Genomic DNA, 19,940 nt, shown 5'->3' with positions numbered 1-19,940 from the left:
GATTGTTGAATGTCCTACCTTCTCTATTTGGCTCAAGTTATAAACCCCTCTTGCTTTCAAATGGTCGATGATCTCCCGAGAAAGGGCATATCCTTCATTACATCCCACCCATGGGTCTTGCCCCACCCTTACTTGCACTCTGTTCCCTACATGCCAAGAGAGGCCTTGTTCAATAATATCGACCGAATCCAGTGTTGCTTTCCACACCACAAATGCTTGGAAGTTTCTCTTATCTGACCTTCTAATCCACTCATCTATTGGGATTGGATCAATGTATTTCCTTTTGACCACTGTTGTCCATAGATTTTCCATTGATAAAATCCTCCATCCTAGTTTTGTTGCTAGAGATGGGGCAAAAGCTGTGAGATATTTTATACCCCCCCCATTCCTTCGGTCTTGCCACTTTCTCCTAAGCCACCCATGGGAGGACAAAGTCCTCTTTTGAGCCGGCCCACAAGAACCTGCTGCAGACTTTTCTTGCCCTTGCTAGAATTCCTTTAGGCACCCATGTTAAGGCCGACCAGTAAATCAGGATTGCCATGATAACTGATTTGATCAATACGAGCGTTACGCGCTCTCGACAACCATTTGTAACTCTAGTGCTTTATCCTTTTCTCGATTTTTGTAACCAACTAGAATCAATCTTGGATCCTATACAAGTTTGGCTTTAAGTGGAACCCCAAATATTTGAAGTTGTCTAACATCTTCTTTTCCTCATAGGGAAGGTCCTCTACTATCCTTCTAATCTCAGCCCTTGAGAACCCTTCAAGTATCAAGGAGGATTTTTGTGTATTAATACACATGCCAATAGCTTTTAGAAACAGATCAAGGATTGATTTTAGTTGACGAGTTTCACTCCTGCTTCCATTACTGAAGAGAAGTATGTCATCAACAAACAACAAATGAGATATATGCAGGTTGACAACCACTTCAATGCCCTTAATATCACCTCTTCTCCTTGCTTCAAGGATCATTTGACTGAGTCCCTCTGCTGCTAGGAGAAAGAGTAGTGGAGAGAGGGGACATCCTTGATGAAGGCCCCTCTGACTAAAAAAAGATGTGGTTGCCCCATTGATCAAGACTGCAAAATTGATATTTGTCATACATCCCATCACCCAGTTTATGAACCCAATGTTGAAACCCAGGTGAGTCAATAGCATTCGAATGTAAAGCCAGCTAATACGGTCATATGCTTTGGAGAGATCTATTTTGACAATAGCTCCTTTCCTCCGGCTCTTTTTGATGCTATGTAATGTCTCCTGCGCCACCCCCACTGCTTCATGGATCTGTCTTCCATCTAGGAACCCGAATTGCTCTTTTGATATGTTCCTTGAGAGAATAGGTTTCAATCTGACTGCGATTACTTTTGCAATAATTTTGTAAATGCAGTTACACAGTGATATGGGTTTGAAGTCCTCAAAAGACGAAGGATCCTTCGTCTTCGAAATTAGAGCTATAAATGTGGCATTGAAAGGTTCATATATCAACCCTTTTACCCGGGATGCTTCAACTACCCCTGTACGTTCATTCCCAATGGGCTCAAAGAAATGTTGAAAAAATTCCACAATCCATCCGCCGGGCCTGGGCTCTTATCCTTCTGCATCAACCTTAATATTCCTTTGACTTCCCCTTTTTTCACTTCCCCCATGATGACTTCATTATCCTCCTCCTCCATATACCTTGGGAAGTTTTGAGCCGTCCTGATCACCTCGGCGATAGACACCTCAGCTGGGGCTTTGAATAGCTTTTTAAAATGATTCCTTTCGAGGAGGGACAGTTCCTCAAAAGACTTGGCGGGGTGCCTTCCTCCGATTTTAAACTCCAGATTGTGTTTATATTTTTCCGGCCTTTGGCATAGTTCTGGAAGAATTTTGAATTTTCATCCCCGACTGTCAACCAAATTTCTCTGCTTTTTAGTCTCCACTGCTCTTCCCTGATTGTGAGAATATTCCTTCGATTGGATTCCAGCTGCTTGATCCTGTCCCTTTGTGCTTCTGTCTCGTATTCGTCCTCTTCCGGGCTCTCTAGCATATCTAATTCCTCTCCTATTTTCTTTAGTTCTACTTCTTCCTTGTCTTTCTTGATTTTGGCCCATTCAATAGTTGCCTTTTTCATACGTTTCAGATTCTCCATGAACAAAAATGCTTTATCCCTACCCTAATCATCAACTCCTGACCTCCAAGTGGTTTTGAACAGATTGTTGTAAGATTCATCTTTAAGCCAAGACAGATTGAACTTAAATGGGGAACCAAGCTTTTTGTTAGGGCCTTTCATCTCTAGTAGTATGGGAAGATGGTCTGAGTCTCCTCCTTCCCCCACCCAATGTCTAAAGATCGGAAGCCTAGCCACCACTTCTTCTCTAAGGAGGAAGCGATCCAACCTCTTAGCCACCCTTGCTTCCCCTGTTCTCCTATTCCTCCACGTTGGCCTTGGGCTTGATCAGGTTGATGTCCATAAGTTTCCTCGAACTGATCTTGTTCATGAAGAAGTCTGTCAGAGGGTCTACATGAGCTGAAGGTCCCCAGGTTTCTGAAAGACCCAACGAGAAATTCAAGTCCCCCTAATACCAAGTTTGGATTCTCCATAAATGATTTTGAGAACAAGTTGTTCCAGTAAAGAGCCCTATCCTGACAGGGCCCATATATGTTTAGAATTAAAAGATTGGTGCAGAGCTCCAGTGAGTAAACCTCTACACCCAAAGCTTGTTCTAGTCCCCAGGTGGATAGGACCTTCAGCCTTCCTTCTTTCACTCCCGTAGCCAGCCCCCTAGATCTACCTTTAGCATCTAGTGACTAAAAGGCCCACCCAGGCAACATTTTATGTAAAGCCCTACTAATCTCCTCACCAGATCCTAGGGTTTCTTGCAGCAGTAGCACATCAGGGTCATAGGATTTTATTAGGGCCTTCAAGGCTAGTTTTTTGGGAGCACTAGCAAACCCTTGACAGTTAAAGGACATAATGATCATTTAAGACCGAGGGAGGGGTTCTGCGCTGCTCTAAGCACCCCTGAAATAGATAATTGTTTCCCATCGACAATATCAATCTTTGCTCTTAACTGAGCCTTTGAAATGTTTGTCTTCCTTCCTCTGGATTTTCGAGGTCCAACCGATATTGGTTGAACCCCCAATCCCCCCACTGCTTCCCAAGGGAGAATTTTCTTTTCTCGAGGCCTGAGGTTATAATGGGGCTTCTCTGAAAGGGCACAGGGAAGACTAGGAGTCTCAAGACTTGACACAAGAATTCGGTTTAGATGTATCTCAGGGATAGAAGTGATAATGCTATCAAGGGCTTCATTTACATTTTTAACATGGAGATTTTCTGAGTTCAGCAGCCTGGAAGGACCAGGCCTTGATAAAGAATTGAGAATAGACAACAAGGATGAATTAAAAGAAGGGATAGGTTCCAGAACCGTACCCTCCGACTGATTAGCAAAAACCACTCCTTCTCCTTCCATTGCCTCTGCCCGAGCTGTCTCCCCCTGAAGCTCTTGCTCCTGGATAGGTCTCTCCTCAATTTGCATATCCTCTGCTTCATCTACATCCAACTGCATCTTGTCCTCTTCCATCCTTTCCCCCTTCGCCTCAAGATTTTCCTTCCTCTTTTCCTCCTCCACTTGTTTTTCTGCCGTTCCCCCCTCCTTTCTCTGCCTTCTTCTTCTTCTGAAGCCCAGAGGGCATTCTCTTGCAAGGTGGCCATATTTGTGACATCGATGGCATCGGAACGACAACTGTTCATAATCGATCATCTGAGTATAGGAGAAATCCTTATACTTGAGGTGGATTTCCTCTACCAGCCCTTCCCTAGGGTTTAAACTTACCAGTATTCTAGCTAGTCCTTTATCCCCAGTATGCAAAAATGACATGTCGGCTTCCAAGAAGCGTCCCAAATTATTCCCAATTGCCCGGAAAACCGACTCCACCCAGAATTGAGGTGGTAGTCCTGGAAGTCTTACCCATACCGGGATCTCGTCCACCTTCTCTCTTTGTGCATCAAATAAGGGATTCCATCTTTTAAATAGTATTGGACTTTTCCCAAAGCTCCAATTCCTTTCCAACACCCATTCTAGGGTTTCCCCTTTAGAGAATTTGACCATGAACCAACCCCTAGCTAGGGTTGATACCTCAAAGAATTTGTCTGGTGCCTCCTGCCAACTTTTAGCAATCCATTCCTTTATGTAATTAGCTGAATATTTTTTCCCATCAGCCCTCCTGACCAAGGTTACTTTTGCTGCCTCCATAGCTTCGTCGATCTGAAGATCAACTCCTAGGACCAGATTTGGGGTTATCTCTTTTTTCCTTATTAGCTTATTTTTCTTCCACTTCTCCCCTATCTTCTTGTGCCTCCCCCCTTCCCCAAACCTTGGTAAGTTCTCCTCCGCATTGATATCTACTGCCTGGAGCGGCTCTGATTGCCCCTCTGACCAAATGTTCTTGAGACTGTTTAGACCTCCTTCCCCTGTCTGTCCTTCCTTTCCCACCAGTTGTGGTATCTCCCCCGCTTCTGAAAAGCTGTCTGCCCGAGTAAAAACTTCTCGATCCGTTGAAAAAGAAAGAGCAAGAAGCCTCCCCTGTTGTTCACAGTTCCCTCCCAGCCTCTACGGTCTTTCGGAAACCGCTCAGAGCCTCCTCCTATCCATTTTCCCCTAGAAGCTCCGAGAATGGACTCCCTTCATGGTGGAAAACTTCCCCACTTTGCAATTGCAGAGGGCTTCTGCATGCAATAGTACTGTCTAGCCGTTTCCCTCTTACGACTTCTGACGGTCCCAAATCTTCCACAAGGAAGGATTTCAACCCCTCCTGTCCCTTAATCCCACAACTGATGACTATGTCTTCTAGCCCTCCAGAGAAAAAAATTGTTCTTTGAGTGGACTAGAGTACAAATTACTTACTTGGAACCCGCCTGCTTCTCCCGCTGTGCACCTGTCAACGAAACTAAATCTTCCTGCCTCCCTTCTGGCTCCCTGATTGTTCCCCAGCTCTCCAGTTTAGACATGCATAAGCTTTCCTCCAGAAGCCCTAATGCTCTTCCTTGTCTCCATCCCTCCCCCGAGCCTCGCCTCTTCTCGCCTGGCAGTCTAGTTGGACGAATATATTTCTCTATATTCTAGTCTGTGACTTCCAATCCCCACACCGATAGAATGTCCCCAAGTTCGGGGTCCAGATCAACAGAGTCCCGTTGGTTGACCATGGTTTCTCCTGTTATTAGCAGTTTGAAATCTCCCTAGAAACCGGTATGCAATTTCACCTTCCGCGGGCACGTGCAGTCACTTACTATCGACAACACAACGGTAAACAAAAACAAACAGTAAAAACCCTGCCTCCATCCTCCCTTCTCCCTATACCCCGTTTGCCTTCATCACCATTCCCAATACGTCTTGTCTTCGTGACAACTACCCTCCAACGGTCCTCCGTGCCCTGACACCTACCTCCGTGCGTCGCCATCTGTGGTGCGTATGGCCTCCCATCTATTGTTACCCTCTAGCAACCAACAACGCCCTCACGCCATTGTTAGGGTTTCAGAACAGTCTCCAATCTTAGTGCCCTTGGGACCCTAATTCTCCATGATGAGATCAAATGATTTCAAAGTTAATCATATTCTCTCTTGGGATTGTTTAGCACAAGAAGAAAAGTTTTGTTTAGCACAAGGAATTCCAAGCGGAAATCCACCCTCATTTTAGAGAACTTCGAGTGTCTCCCTATTGAGGTAATTTGGGAGTCCAATTCACGGCTTTCCTTGAGCTTCATTGCAAGAGTTTTCCCAACTATGCGCATTACCCGCAGTGTTCCACGGGGACGCGTCCCCCAGGGTGGGGTGCGCGCACCCCTCGCACCCCACGCACCCGGGACAGGGAGACTCTCGGGGGTGCGTTTCCCCACGTCCCCCTTTTGGGGAGACTCGGGGAGACGCAAGGGGGTGCGTTTCCCCAATGTGGGAGACTCGACTCCCCGAAAGGGGTACTTCTGGGCGTCCCCCCTTCATTTTTGTCTAATTACCCTTTATAAACGAAAAAAAAATTAAAAAAAATGAAAATTAATTTATTAAAAAAACATAAAAAATAAAAATAAACTAAATTAACTATTACAAATAAAAAATTACATGAACAAGTTAGGGTTAACTCCACTTTTCAAGTTTTCATTTTGCCGCCATTCATTATGCTCTTACCTCAACGCATTTTTTTCTTCCATCTGCTCCCACTGCGCCCACGAGAGCTTCAGCGCATCCTCACTCTTCTCCACGCAGCGGCTTGCTTTTAGCACTTAGCAGTCGTTGCCCAACAGGTGTTGGCAAAACAGAATTAGCTAAGGCTCTTGCATCCTATTTATTTAATACTGATGAAGCTCTAGTGAGGATTGACATGAGTGAATACATGGAGAAGCATGCAGTTTCAACGCTGATTGGAGCACCACCAGGGTATGTGGGTTATGAAGAAGGGGGACAGTTGACTGAGTCTATATGTAGAAGGCCTTATGTAGTTATTCTGTTTGATGAAATTGAGAAGGCACATACAGATGCCTTCAATATTCTACTTCAGATTTTAGATGACGGAAGGGTCACTGATTCTCAGGGTCGAACTGTAAGCTTCACCAACATTGTCATTATTATGACTTCAAACATTGGTTCTCAGTACATTCTAAGTAGGCTTGATGATGAACCTGGCTCAAAAGAGGAACTGTATGAGAGAATGAAGAACAGGGTTATGGAAGTGGCTCAAACGACATTCCGCCCTGAGTTCATGAATCGCATTGATGAGTATATTGTTTTCCAACCTCTAGACCGTGAACAAATTAAGAGCATTGTAAGATTACAGGTATGTGGTTCATCTATCGTCATTCTTTTAGTGAAAACCAAAGCGAAATAGCAGAGGTTGGTCAGATATATTAGAAGTTAATTTATTTATAACTTTTTGATTTAATCATATAGAAACAACTGTTTGGAATATATGTTAGTTTCAGTTATTATTTTGGTTTTCAATGTAAATTATAGAATGATGATTGATGAATGATAATTGATATGGATCAATGTACATTGTATTTAAATATTTGAATTTCATATTGAATTTTATTATTGAATCTTATGGTATTGAATCTTGATGAATTAGCATTATTGAACAATGAATATGAACATGAAAATTTCAAAATTATATACATATATATAAATTTATAATATATATAATTAAAAATTATATTATATATACCTCGACGTCTCCCTGTCTCCCCTAAATTTCCCTAAAATTTCAGGGTTCTCCCACACGTCCCCTTTGTGCGTCTCCCCGCACCCGCGTCTCCCCGTCCCGGAGACTTGGTGGAACATTGATTACCCGGGCACAGAATGATCTAGGTGGATATTGGTTGCCACACGCCTATTCCACTTGGACCTCCACCATTGTTTCTTTCAATTTTTCAGTTTCCTTAATTGTAGCACAATTTACTATTTTTGGCAGTTTTTCGGGTCTTGAACTTCTGGAGCTGTTTTAAGGCCTTAAACTACATTTTTTGGAAAACAAGCAAACATAAGTCTTTGACCTTTGTTTGCAGTCGAAAGCTGTAGTCCTCGGATAAATCTTTCTAATGAGGTATTGTGCATGTCAAACGGAGATCGTATGCCAAAGTTACGACTCCTGGAAGTTGATGTACCAACTTACCCCAACAGGGCCCACAATTTTGGTGCTTCATCTCATAGGGTTAGGTTTTTGGATGTTTAGGGTTTTCCATTGTTTTCCAACAATAAATAAGCCTTCGAGACTCATTGTAACACAATTCAGAGGCATGTAGCCACCACATCTCTTCTCACAGATAAGCTACCATTGCCCGTGCAAGTTTATTTCCATTCTGTATGTAAGCATATTTCAGTTCTTTGATATTAATGAAATGAAGTTTTATTTTTGTTGCAAATCTGTGTTTATGTTTATATCTGTATTTTGTTGCATTCTTGCATAAGTCTGGATCAGTGGTATCAGAGCAGCCTGCTCTTTCTCTGTTTATCTTTGCATGTCCCCAAGGAGGTCAGGGTGTAAGGAGTTAGGGCTCGAATTGGTTGAACCTTCGCAAGACCAACCTCACAAATCCCGATGACCTCCCATGGTAGAAGAAAAGAAAGACGAGGGAGTAGGAGATCCCTTCAAAATATTGCTTGAAGAAACCCTTGAGCGGCAAAGTAACGCGATGATGGATAACTTTGCCTAGATCCTTCAATATTGTTTCTCCTAATTAATTAATTTAACGATTTATCTGCTATGATAAATATCAAAATAAACACACTGCAACCTTCACAAATAAGATATTGCGGAAAAATAATGCGCTGAAAACTTGGAAATGCTAGCACACATAAAATATAAGACAATTATTTTTGGACAAATGTCCTCGAAAAAACCAACTTGGGAAAATCAATGCAACAGTGAGGGTTTTTATTATTATCTAGTAGTGAAATTCTGAGTACAATTTGGATGCTTGAAATTGGCAATCCACAACAAGAAAATATGGGCAAAATTATTGAAGGGAATTACCCTTCCTCCACCAGCAATCCCGACACAACCTGCCTACAGAGAACTCGGCCTCCTGAAGCCTCTGTGTTGCACTGCGCAGTCTCTATTACGTCAAGCCTTTGACTGGTCTCTGATGAAGCCGTTCTGCCTTCTTTTGCTGAGGAATCGTCTCTCCGGCCCTTTGGAACCTCTGCTTGACCACTGGAACTGAGAACAAATTTTCTCCTCGGCAAATTGAACTGTCCTCTGTAAAGCAACTGTGCAGTCCTCTGCACTGCCTCACTGGGAAACTTCGGCGCTCTTGTTGATGCCTCTTCGGATTTGGAAACAGTTCCTCCGAATCACTGTCCCTTCCCTCACCCACTGCTTCAATATCTGGCTTTCTCTCCGAGAAATGATTGCTGCTTCAATCTACTAAGGAAATCGAATTGCTCAAGTGTCTTCTCCATCACCACATCGATCTCTTTTTATAATCCATTGTTGGAGCACCAACAACCAAGATTAAAACTTAATTAATGGCTAGGATCATCTCTGGATCAATTTGTGTGAGTTTCAGATGATTCTCACCTTATCTCAATTAATATTGATTAATTAACCATATTCCCTAAGTTTAGACTTAGGAAATATTTAAAAAGTTGGTTAATAATCTAATTGAGACACTTCTAGGCGGAATTTTCGGAAAAGTTTTATGGGTTTTGGAGATCTCATGTATTCTAGCCTCTCCACCAAATTTCGTGGCTAGAATACATCCAATGCTACAAAAACTAACACACATGCGACGCATCTTCATTCGACAACCACTCTAGAGGCGCCACTCCCTTAAAGGTACAAGTCAACTTTGACATTCCCATATTTGAAGGCCATGTAGAAGCAGAGGTTGTAGATAGATGGTTAAATTTGTTGGAAGGTTATTTTTTGGTTCATGATTTTTCTAATAGGGAAAATATTACTTTTGCACTACTCAAAGCCGCCCCCCACGTCAAGGACTGGTGGGAAACCTACTGTGAGAAGAAGGACGAGAGGGAACCTCCACTGTTTTCAACGCACCCACTTGGAACTCTTTTTGAGACACCATCTAGGAGAAGTATTGCCCTGTTGGGAGCTATGAAGATAAGTACGTAAAGAGGACAACACTACTGCAGGGAAGGGACCAAGACGTGCGAAGTTCACAAATATTTTTCATACCCTTTGCACGAAGTTGGGTATCAAGGATTCTGAGCGGCGTCTCGTACTCAAGTACCGTGATTGTTTACACAAATACATCCAGGACGAGATAGAGTTATTGGACATCTCCTCGCTTGGCGCCGCCTATTGATACGCTGTAAGGGAAAGATGCCCTCGAACCGCAGAACAAAGGACAAAGCCAAGGCGTGGTGACCCAGGACAACTCGTCGAAGCCACAAGCAAAGAACAATACCACGAAGACAAAGGACACAGGAAAGTTGTGTGAGTTCCGTAAGAGCCCCACTCACAACACAAGTGAGTCTCGAGCCAAGTAGTCACTGGTGGCCGAGCTGAAGGCTTCAAAGTCAGATGCATGTTCCTACTCTGAGTCAGAGCCCGACAAGTGGAATGACAAAGGGAAGCAGATTATTGATGCAGAGCTCAACGCTACTATTGCCACCACCAAGATCTAGAAGATTGAGCCCGAAGATTCAGAGGAGGGGGAGTGTCTCTTCCACTCATGAATGTGGGTGAAGGGTTCGCCTTGCAATTCATTGTCAACAACAGGAGACAAAAGAACCTCATTTCGGCAGAGGTTGTGAAGCAGTTGGGCCTATCGGCCACACTACACCCACAATTGTACACCATCCGGTGGCTTCACCAAGGACGAGATCTCCGCGTCAGCCAACGGTGCCACCTTCCCTACAACATCAAGCCTTTCACAGATGAGGTATTGTGTATGTTGCTCCTCTTGAAGTTTGTGATGTATTATTAGGCCAACCATACTTGTGGAAGCGTCATGCTGTGTATGAGTCGAGGCCTCACACTGTTATTATTTCTTTGGGCTATAAGTTATATAGGATACCAGAGGTAGCCTCGCCTACCGCCATCTCTTTGATCTCTATTAAGCAATGCAGTAAGGTCATCTCCTAGATCGGGAAATTTATTTTCTTTTTGATTTTCTCTCAAGGTAAAGGGAAGATTGTGGCCACATCCATGGCCCCCGGGAAGGGTTCCTCCACGTAGCAGAAACAGGTGGATAAGGTCGTGGAAGAATACAAGGACATCTTCTTCTCTCCCACAGCGTTACCCTTGCACTGTTAGGTCAAGCATTCGATCAATCTGACTCTCGGAGCACCTCTACCCAACGAGCCGATATATCGTCGCTCCATTATGGAAAATGAAGAGATCAAGCAACAAATCCAGGAGTTGCTGTGAAAAGGGCACATCCGACCAAGTTCCTCGCCTTGTAGGAGCCCGATTGAACTTGTACAAAAGAATGATGAGACCTGGAGGCTCTGCATTAATTATCGGGCACTAAACAAAATCACTGTCAAGAACATGTATCCAATTCCACGGATTTTGGACCAACTCAAGGGGGCCAAATATTTCAGCAAGATCGATCTGAAGTCTGGCTATCACCGGGTTTCAATAGAGCCCACAGTTGTATGGAAGACCGTCTTGAAATCCAAGGAAGGCCTTTTTGAATGGTTGGTTATGCCCTTCGGGTTGACAAATGCCCTTGTTATTTTTATGAGGCTAATGGATGACATCTTGTGGCCCTTCACCAACTCATTCATGGTTGTTTATCTGGACGACATCCTCATCTTCAGCAAAAGTTGGGAAGAACACTTGCAACACATTCGACAGCTCCTTCAAACCCCACGGCAGCACAAACTGTGTGCCAACTTGGAGAAATGTACCTTCGGCACGAGCCAAGGCCAATATCTGGGTTACATAATAGATGAGCGAGGCGTGCATGTGGATCCAACTAAGATCCAAGTCATTCGAGATTGGTCAACCCCGACCACTCTAACAGAGCTTCGCAACTTTTTGGGCCTTGCAAATTTTTATCGGAGTTTCGTGTTAGGGTTCTCTCATATCACTTGGCCTTTGAGTCATGTCACCAAGGGTGGAGCGAAAACAAAGTTTTTTCCTTCTGAATCCCAACAGAAGGTGTTTGCCGAGTTGAAACATTGCCTCTGCTTTGCACCAGTATTCACATTACCAGACTTGCAACAACCATTTGAGATTGAGACTGATGCGCCCGACTATGCTATTGGTACAGTTCTTACTCAGTAGGGGCATCTTGTGGCATATAACAGTGAGACACTTTTAGACAGTTCAGAAGTATCCCACCTATGACAAAGAGATGTATTCCATTGTGCAAGCCTGTCGACAAAAGCATTACATTATGGGGAAGGAAACGATCATCCACACAAACCACTGACCCTTGCAGTTGATACAAACGCAAGGAAAGTTGTAGAACAATTGCCATCAGAAATGGTCCACATACCTGCAACAATTCCATTTGAACATTAAGTACAAGAAGGGAAGCACCAATAATGTTGTAGATTGCCTCAGCCAATTGCCGGTCATGGCATTGACCACTGTGCTTGACTCTTGTGGACACGAGACTTTGGAATGATCACATCTTTATAAGAGTGATCCAGAATTCGACACCACATATCAGATGCTCCTAGAAGGTACGTAAGTTCCAAACTTTCACCTCCAGGACGCGCTATTATGCCACCTGGGACATCTCTATGTTCCTTCAAGCGACCATGCTAAGATGATTTGGGAGGCGCACTACAGTGGAGTCACTGGACATCTTGGGATAGAAAAGACAGTGGCAGTGTTGCAAAAATATTTTTATTGGCCAAACCTTCGACATGATGTTGGGAAGTACATAAGATCTTGCACTGCCTTCGCCATTTCCGAACCTACAATCAAGAAGTAAGGCCTGTATACTTCTTTGCCTACTCCTAGCGGACCCTGAGAATCCATCTCCATGGATTACATGTTGGGCCTTCCTTCTACCAAGCATGGCAATGACTGTGTTTTCGTGCTCATCGATAGATTCTCCAATATGGCCATTTTGGCGGCTTGCAAGAAGAGTATCACAGCAGAAGCCACTGCCAAACTCGTCTTTGAATGAGTGTGGGTACACTTTGGGATCCCACAATTCATCATCTCAGATTTGGACAACAGGTTCCTAAGTGCATTCTGGTCAAGCCTCTGGTCAATAGGATGACTGTGCATATCCTCCGCATGTACAACTCGAAGCATCCACGCACATGAGACGAAAGCCTCCCCTATGTACAACACAACTACAACAGAGCTCTGCACAACTCAATTGGCCACAACCTCTTTCAGGTGGGACCGAGATTCCAACCACTATGTCCCATTTATGTTGCCATACCACTTGCTGCTACTCAGGCAGATTCAACTCATGTCCAGTCTGAAGCTGACAGAGCTAAAACTTCATTGAGCGCATTCAGCACATCTGCCAGCAGGTCCATGACATATTAGACAAAGCAAATGCTAAGTACAAACAACGTCATGACCAGCATCGGGTGCCACACAAGTTACAGGTGGGTGACAAAGTTTGGTTACATTTGCAAAAGGAGAGCCTCGCTGGGGCTTACCGCAAGCTTTGCCCGCTCGAATATGGGCATTACACCATTACTAAGGTTGTAAGAGACAATGCTTTCGAGCTCAACATTCCATCATTCCTTAGCCTGCACCCAGTATTCAATGTGGACAGGTTGCGGCCATACTTTCCCCGATTGTTGGACACATCAAACATTGTTGAGCAGTTGACACCAATGAAGCTCAACCCAAGTTGCATCGAATAGGCCACAACTGATAGGATCATGGACATATAGATCAAGGACACTTGCCAACAGAAGATCCAACTGTATCGGGTTGTCAAAGCTGGCCAACTCCTGCACCAAGGCAAGTGGCTCACCAGGGACCAAGTTCAGCAGAAGTTTCCCCATCTCATGGAGGCACTCAACGCAATGGGACCATTGCTTACTAAGGGGGGAGGGATGATCCAAGTGGATATTGGTGGTCACCTGTCTATTCCTTTTGGACCCCAACTATTGTTTCTTTCAATTTTTCAATTTCCTTAATTGTAGCACAATTTACTATTTTTGGCAGTTTTTTGGTTTTGAACTTTCAGAGCTGTTTTGAGGCCCTAAACGACATTTTTGTGGAAAACGGGCAAACGTTAGTCTTCAACTAATGTTTACAATGGAAAGCTGTAGTCCTCAGATAGATCTTTCTAACGAGGTATCGTGCCCGTCAAACAGAGATCGTATGCCAAAGCTACGACGTTGGAAAGTTGATGTACCAACTTACCCCAACGGGGCCCACAGTTTTGGTGCCTCATCTCCTAGGGTTAGGTTTTTGGATGTTTAGGGTTTTTCGTTGTTTCTCAACAATAAATAGGCCTTCGAGCCTCATTGTAACACAGTTCAAAGACATGTAGCCACCAGATCTCTTCTCAAAGATAAGCTACCATCACCCGAGCTACTTTATTTCCGTTCTGTATGTAAGCATATTTCAGTTATTTGATATTAATAAAATGAAGTTTTATTTCTGCTGCATCTGTGTGTTTATGTTTACTGTATTATGTTGCGTTCTTTCATAAGTTCGGATCAGGGAAGGAGTTCATGGCATATCAATTGGAGCAGTTGCAATTGGTTGGAGACTCCAGGATTTTGCTGAGACATTCTTCATAGTTAAGGCTAGAGATTTGGAGCATTTTGCAGGGCAGCGAGTGAGGTCAGAATTTGGGATGAATTTCTCCTCATTTTGATTGTGCGTAGAGCTCACTGGTTCAAGTCTGCGCAGGAGCCAGAGGTGGCTTCTTTTCGAGGAAATTTGGGTTGGAGAAATCAGGCATTTATCATAGGGGAACTTTGCTGGACTTTGGGAGGCTTTTAGTGTCATATTTTGGGCATCCCACATAGTTCCATTATGTGGGGCGTTTTCTGGCCAAATTGGGTAATTCACACTTATTGGGGGTCATCGGGGGTCGTTGGATTCTACCCAAACCCTTTCTGGGTTTTAGTGGGTTTGGTGAGAGGAGACTAGGAGTAATTTTGCAGAATTTTTTGAGCACTTTTGAGGGCAAAATTTCTAGTTCCATTCAATAGTTAGCAACATAAATTGTTAGAGTAGGGCTCTTTTTATCCTGGGACTATTTCCACCACTTGGTCCGTGAGATAATTCTGGGTTTTGTTGGAGCTAGTGTGGAGAGCCTACATTTAATTTTGCAGAATTTTTGGAGTAGATTTGAGGGCCGAAATCTCAGTTCACCTACAACAACAGTGATAGTAATTTACTGGGTCAGCGCAGAGGTTTTTGGTGGAGTCATTCCAGTACTTGGGCATCACAATTCCAACCTAGGTTTCGCCTAGCTTGCTGTAGCAAGCCCAGGTTCCTATTTCCATACTCATTGTACTCCATTTTGCTCAAAATAAATAAAATGGCTCAAAGTTTTGGTGCATTTCCTCTTGTGTTTTGATTTCCTGTGTATGTGTTGAATTTCCTAGTTGTTGTTATAGTGCATGTTTATGTTATTCACTTAATATTTCCGTTAGGAATATTACATTCAAATAGGTCGAGTTCCCTCTCTATATATAGCCTTTCTGTTGGGTCAAATAGCCCTAATCCAGGCCGACTTTATGAGGACAGGGCCGACTTGGTGTGGAGGTGACAAATGGCCTTTTTGACTCAAAAACAATTCTTTTTATTTGATACAAAAGCCCAAGAAGGGTCTAATAAAAATGACAATGACTCTATTAACTCAAGACAAAACCTAGAAACCTTCAATGGAGTCTTTGACCTAGAAATCATTCACCCAAGCATGAAACCCATGCTTTAATAAGTCATTTTCTTTAATAATAAAATTTCTTTTGACAAATACAATTATGAAGACCGACACTAGTTACATTCTTCAACAAGTTTTACCCGTTGAGGTGGTTTGTTGCTCATTAAGGCTGGGACATGAAGGGTTCCCCAATGTTTGCTATAGATGGGGATGGACAGGTGGGGAAAGAGAGAGGAGAATGGCCTGCGTAAGTGCAGGAGCTCCAAAGTTTTCTACAAAATCAGCAATTGTAGAATTCTTGAATTTATTTTTGCAAAATAAGTCTTCCATAAGAAAGGAAAGTATGCATGAGAAGTGAGATTAGAATTTACCTTGTATCTTTAGACTTGAGATGCTCTTCAGCTGCAATGACTAAATTCAACTCATGCTTGAGATATGAATTCATTATATTTTGATTAACATCAAAGTGTGGGTCAGTGTTTAGTTCCTTGCTCGAGGAAATCCTTGTCCCAGCCTTCAATATATATTTAGCTCTTTTGAAAAGTCTATTTTTGGCCTTGAATAATCATATATTTGATCATAGATTAGGGCTTATTTCTGCATCTAGTGTGCACATATTTTGTGCAACTACCTGATGTGCCATTTAGTTAACACTCATTTGCTCATTACAGTCTAAACTTCTTTTTTCCCATTCAACTTTATGGGTTCCTCTACCAATTTCTAACTTTGTTGGTTTGATCTTATCTTAATGTTCATAACGAATTACTTTGCTCTCAGGGGTATTGTCATTTTAAAAATGTTCTTCAGTCATGTGTTCTTCTAATTGTTGTTTTAGCCTCAAGTTCTCTGTGGTCAAGGTTTGACCTGGCTTTGTCCTTCCTGTTTGGTTTTTAAGAAGGAAACACATATGTAATGTATCATTGTTAATTAAACTGGAAGAACCTAGTTTGCAGTGACTGAAATGATTTTTATTGTTAATTATTTCATTGCTTTGAACAGTTTCATGTAATGAAATATTTACTATTACAGTTGACAGTATAAGTGTTCTGTTGAAGCATTCAGGTGTAATTTTAGAGTTTTGCATATTAAACATTTCAGAAGTAGGTTATTTGCAGTTGAAGTTTGCTAAACACTGCTTTCAGTTTGAAATTTGGTTGTTGTCTTTGCTGGTGGTGGTGGAAATAGTGGCACTTTTGTATTGATGTGAACTTTTTGATATTTCTATCAATGGACGTTGTTCTAAATCATTCACTGTTTATGCTATGTAGTTACAACATGTTCCCATGCAACTGTTGCATTATCAATGCTCCGAGAGAGAAAGGGTAGCTTTGACTTGGTCATAAGTGATGTTTATATGCCTGACATGGATGGGTTCAAGCTCCTTGAACACGTAGGGTTGGAGATGGATCTTCCTGTTATCAGTAAATTTTCCATGCCAGATATTCTCATTTTATTTATGGATTCAAAATACAAGAAAGAGCCTTATTTTAGTATAATTCTGTTTTCACATAGCTAGGGTCTGTGGATGTTCATCATCTCATTGGAAGCTTTTGATGTGTGACGTGCAGTGATGTCAGCAGATGGAGAAACCAGTGTAGTAATGAAAGGAATCAAACATGGGGCATGCGACTACCTCCTCAAGCCTATACGAATTGAAGAGCTCAAGAACATATGGCAGCATGTAATCAGAAAAAAAAGGAATTTGGGAAGAGAATTGGAGTACTCAGGTAGTGCTGAAGATAGTGACAAGAATAAGAAGGGTTCAGATGATATTGAGTATGCTTCCTCAGTCAATGAAGGGACAGAGTCTAATTCAAAAACATCAAAAAGAAGGAAGGAAACAAAGGAAGAGGATGATGATTTTGAGCAGGAGAATGATGATCCTATGTCTTTGAAGAAACCACGAGTAGTCTGGTCTGTGGAGCTTCATCAACAATTTGTTAACTCTGTAAATCAGCTTGGAATTGATAGTAAGGATGCCTGTGTTTATTCATTTTTTCTTGAGTCCCAAAACCTCAAAAGAAAAAAACAAAATAAATCTGCACAGTTAAATTTGTTTACCTTTAATGACATGAATATTATTTTCCCAACCATGTTTTATTAACATGATCTTATGTCAGTTTGAACTGGTTGGAGAAAACTTGCGTTGTCAATAGAAAATAAAACTAAAATCCTTCAGGAAATTGTCAATATTGATAATTTTTGTATATGAAAATTCATCTTTTCATGTCTAATGGAGTAATAGCACTGTCAAATTTTCATAGCGAAATAATGAACCTTTTTCAATCATATTTGCAGTGATATATGAAAATTGTGAATATTTTTCACATGAATTTTTCATAGGGTATAAACATAATAATTAGCATGGATGCAGAGGCTGTTCCAAAGAGGATACTTGAGATGATGAATGTTCATGGCCTTACAAGGGAGAATGTTGCAAGCCACCTTCAGGTATCAATTTAGATGGATGTTTAGTTTATTTCTTGTGTCACTTATGTGTCAGGTTAATCAATTGGAAGTTTTATTGTTTTTAATGATAGAATATGCTGTTATAACTTATTTTATGTTGGCATACCTGAATGTTTGGCTTCACTAGTGTTTCCTATTGGAAACACTGAGAGGGGGGGGGGTGAATCAGTATTTCTTTTTCCGACTATTGTTTTACCAGTTAAAACATTTATATTCAGAACACAAGATGAACAACAAGAATAAATGCTTTTATTAATATAATCTTTGCAGTAAAATAGATACAATATATAAGTGGTTGCAATCAGTTGCCAAGCACCAACTTGGACTTTTGTGAGGCTCCAACCTCCAGAGCTCCAACTCTATTTCGCCAAGGCACCAATCTTGGACTTAGGAGCACCAACTCCCAAGGACTTCAATCCTTCCAGTTCCTGAGACACCAGTCCCAAGGACACCTATCCTTCCTACTTCTGAGGCACCAATCCCAAGGACTCCAATCCTTCTTACTTTTGAGGCTTCAGCCCCAAGGACTCCAAACCTTCTTACTTCTGAGGCACACCCCAAGGGTTCCAACCCAATCTTGTCATGGCATGTTTGATAGTAATGTTCTGCTCTCAGAACTTTTTTCTACTGAGTTCTGTCTGCTTATAGCTTCATTGTAGTCTCCATGCTACAACGTCAATGACAACCAGTCTTCTTATGAAGAAGTTTTTACAACTCTTCATACTGTCCACACAGAGTCTCCAATAGCCTTCATGACCTCTGATAATGTCTCCACACAGTTTTAGTGAGTCTACCATTAGCTGCACTAAGCTTTGCATAAGAACCAACTTTCTGTTCAAGCATATGTTCTTACTGTCATAGTGAATGCTTCAGCATGACTGCTTCTTTGCTGACAACTTCTCCCCTTCGAATCCCTCCTGTCCTGTTGGTCCTTCAGCCCTTTTCTGTTCTGCTGGACCCTCCAGCTGCCTCTCTTTCCTCCTACTATTTCAACAACGTTCAACACCCCTTGTTCTCTGTTTTTTTTGTTTTGTACATTCCTGATGCTTCTGACTATCGGTTTCCTCTTCCCGCTGGCTCTTTGGCTTCCTCAACGCTTGCTTCAGCTCCCTCTGCGCTGGTTTACCCTTTCGCTTCCTGGCTTTTCGATTGCTGTAGCTTCCTCTGTCTCTTCGTGCTCACCAACACTCCCGGGACACGTTGATTTAACGGCGAGGACCAAATACCCAGAGAAAAACTGCTGCATGTTCAAACTGTAACAGAGCCCCTTTTTTTCAATGATAAAAGGCATATACAGGACTTTATTGTTTAATGGACATGCCACGTCCCAATCGCAATCGCAATCGGCTTTCGTTCAGGCCTCTTGAACTATCGGAACCATTATCATAAGCCTTTTGGCCTAAAAACCTCGCGCAATCCAATTACTAAAATGCACAGGAAAATTATGAAAACCCGACCGAAACTCTAAAGGGCGAACTTCAAATTTATTATGCCCACATTAATACCTGTATCGGGTCCGTAGTGTAATTGCAATTGGCAATCGCAGCTTATCGCGGTCTTGTATAGGTTGAGCCCATAACATCGCTGATGGCCAATGGCCCTGCTGGACGCGACATTGTATTGAGCTATGTTACAATCAGACCATCGAGTCCGCGGCATTTATCGCAATCTCCGCTTTCGAAGCGGCAAGGCCTTAAGCTCTTGCAATATGACGGATGCGACATACAATAAAGTCATATTGTAATGTTTAAGTGGGTCCGCATGCTTTATCACAATCGGCGTTTTGTGAGGTCCGATAGGTGGATGCGATATACAATAAAACGTTTCATAATGTGCAGTTGGTCCGTTATATATATATGTTGCAATTCGCAAGTGTTAATGCGGCAAGGCTTAGAGCCCAAATATAACGATATATATGAAATACACTTAAACCTGCTTTGAAGCACTTACCCGGACTTCACCTGTTTATACACTCAGACATATATGTCGTCGGGTCTGCACATATAGATCGCAATGGGGGGTTTTGGGTAGTGGCACATAATCGAACTGTTGATTATCATATCGCTGATATATATATATATATATATATATATATATATATATATACCCCGCCTCTATTCGCCGATATATATATCTTTCTCTGCTTCGATAGTGTATTCCAATATAACTAAGGCTTTGCCTCTGATAGTGTATATAGCCTAC

The 19,940-nt window shown here is 42.3% G+C and overlaps 1 protein-coding gene across 2 annotated transcripts in view; it reads left to right on the top strand.

Moving 5' to 3' along the window:
• Positions 1 to 19,940, top strand: part of LOC149185971 (two-component response regulator ORR21-like) — a 143,856-nt gene that overhangs the window by 30,757 nt on the left and 93,159 nt on the right. For both annotated transcript variants that reach the window (XR_016255680.1, XM_089410851.1), the window contains exons 2-4: positions 16,538 to 16,690; positions 16,838 to 17,239; positions 17,644 to 17,720. Coding sequence is in view for 1 of the 2 variants with exons in the window: in XM_089410851.1 (XP_089266977.1) it covers positions 16,538 to 16,690; positions 16,838 to 17,239; positions 17,644 to 17,720 (632 nt within the window). In the remaining variant the exon portion in view is untranslated. The remainder of the gene's footprint in view (positions 1 to 16,537; positions 16,691 to 16,837; positions 17,240 to 17,643; positions 17,721 to 19,940) is intronic.

The sequence above is a fragment of the Pinus tabuliformis genome, chromosome 3_1 (assembly GCF_031772625.1).
Source record: "Pinus tabuliformis cultivar Carrire ecotype Pingquan chromosome 3_1, CPIR1, whole genome shotgun sequence".
NCBI classification, from domain to species: domain Eukaryota; kingdom Viridiplantae; phylum Streptophyta; class Pinopsida; order Pinales; family Pinaceae; genus Pinus; species Pinus tabuliformis.
Note: the sequence above shows the minus strand (reverse complement) of the source record. Positions and strands in the feature narration are given on the sequence as shown.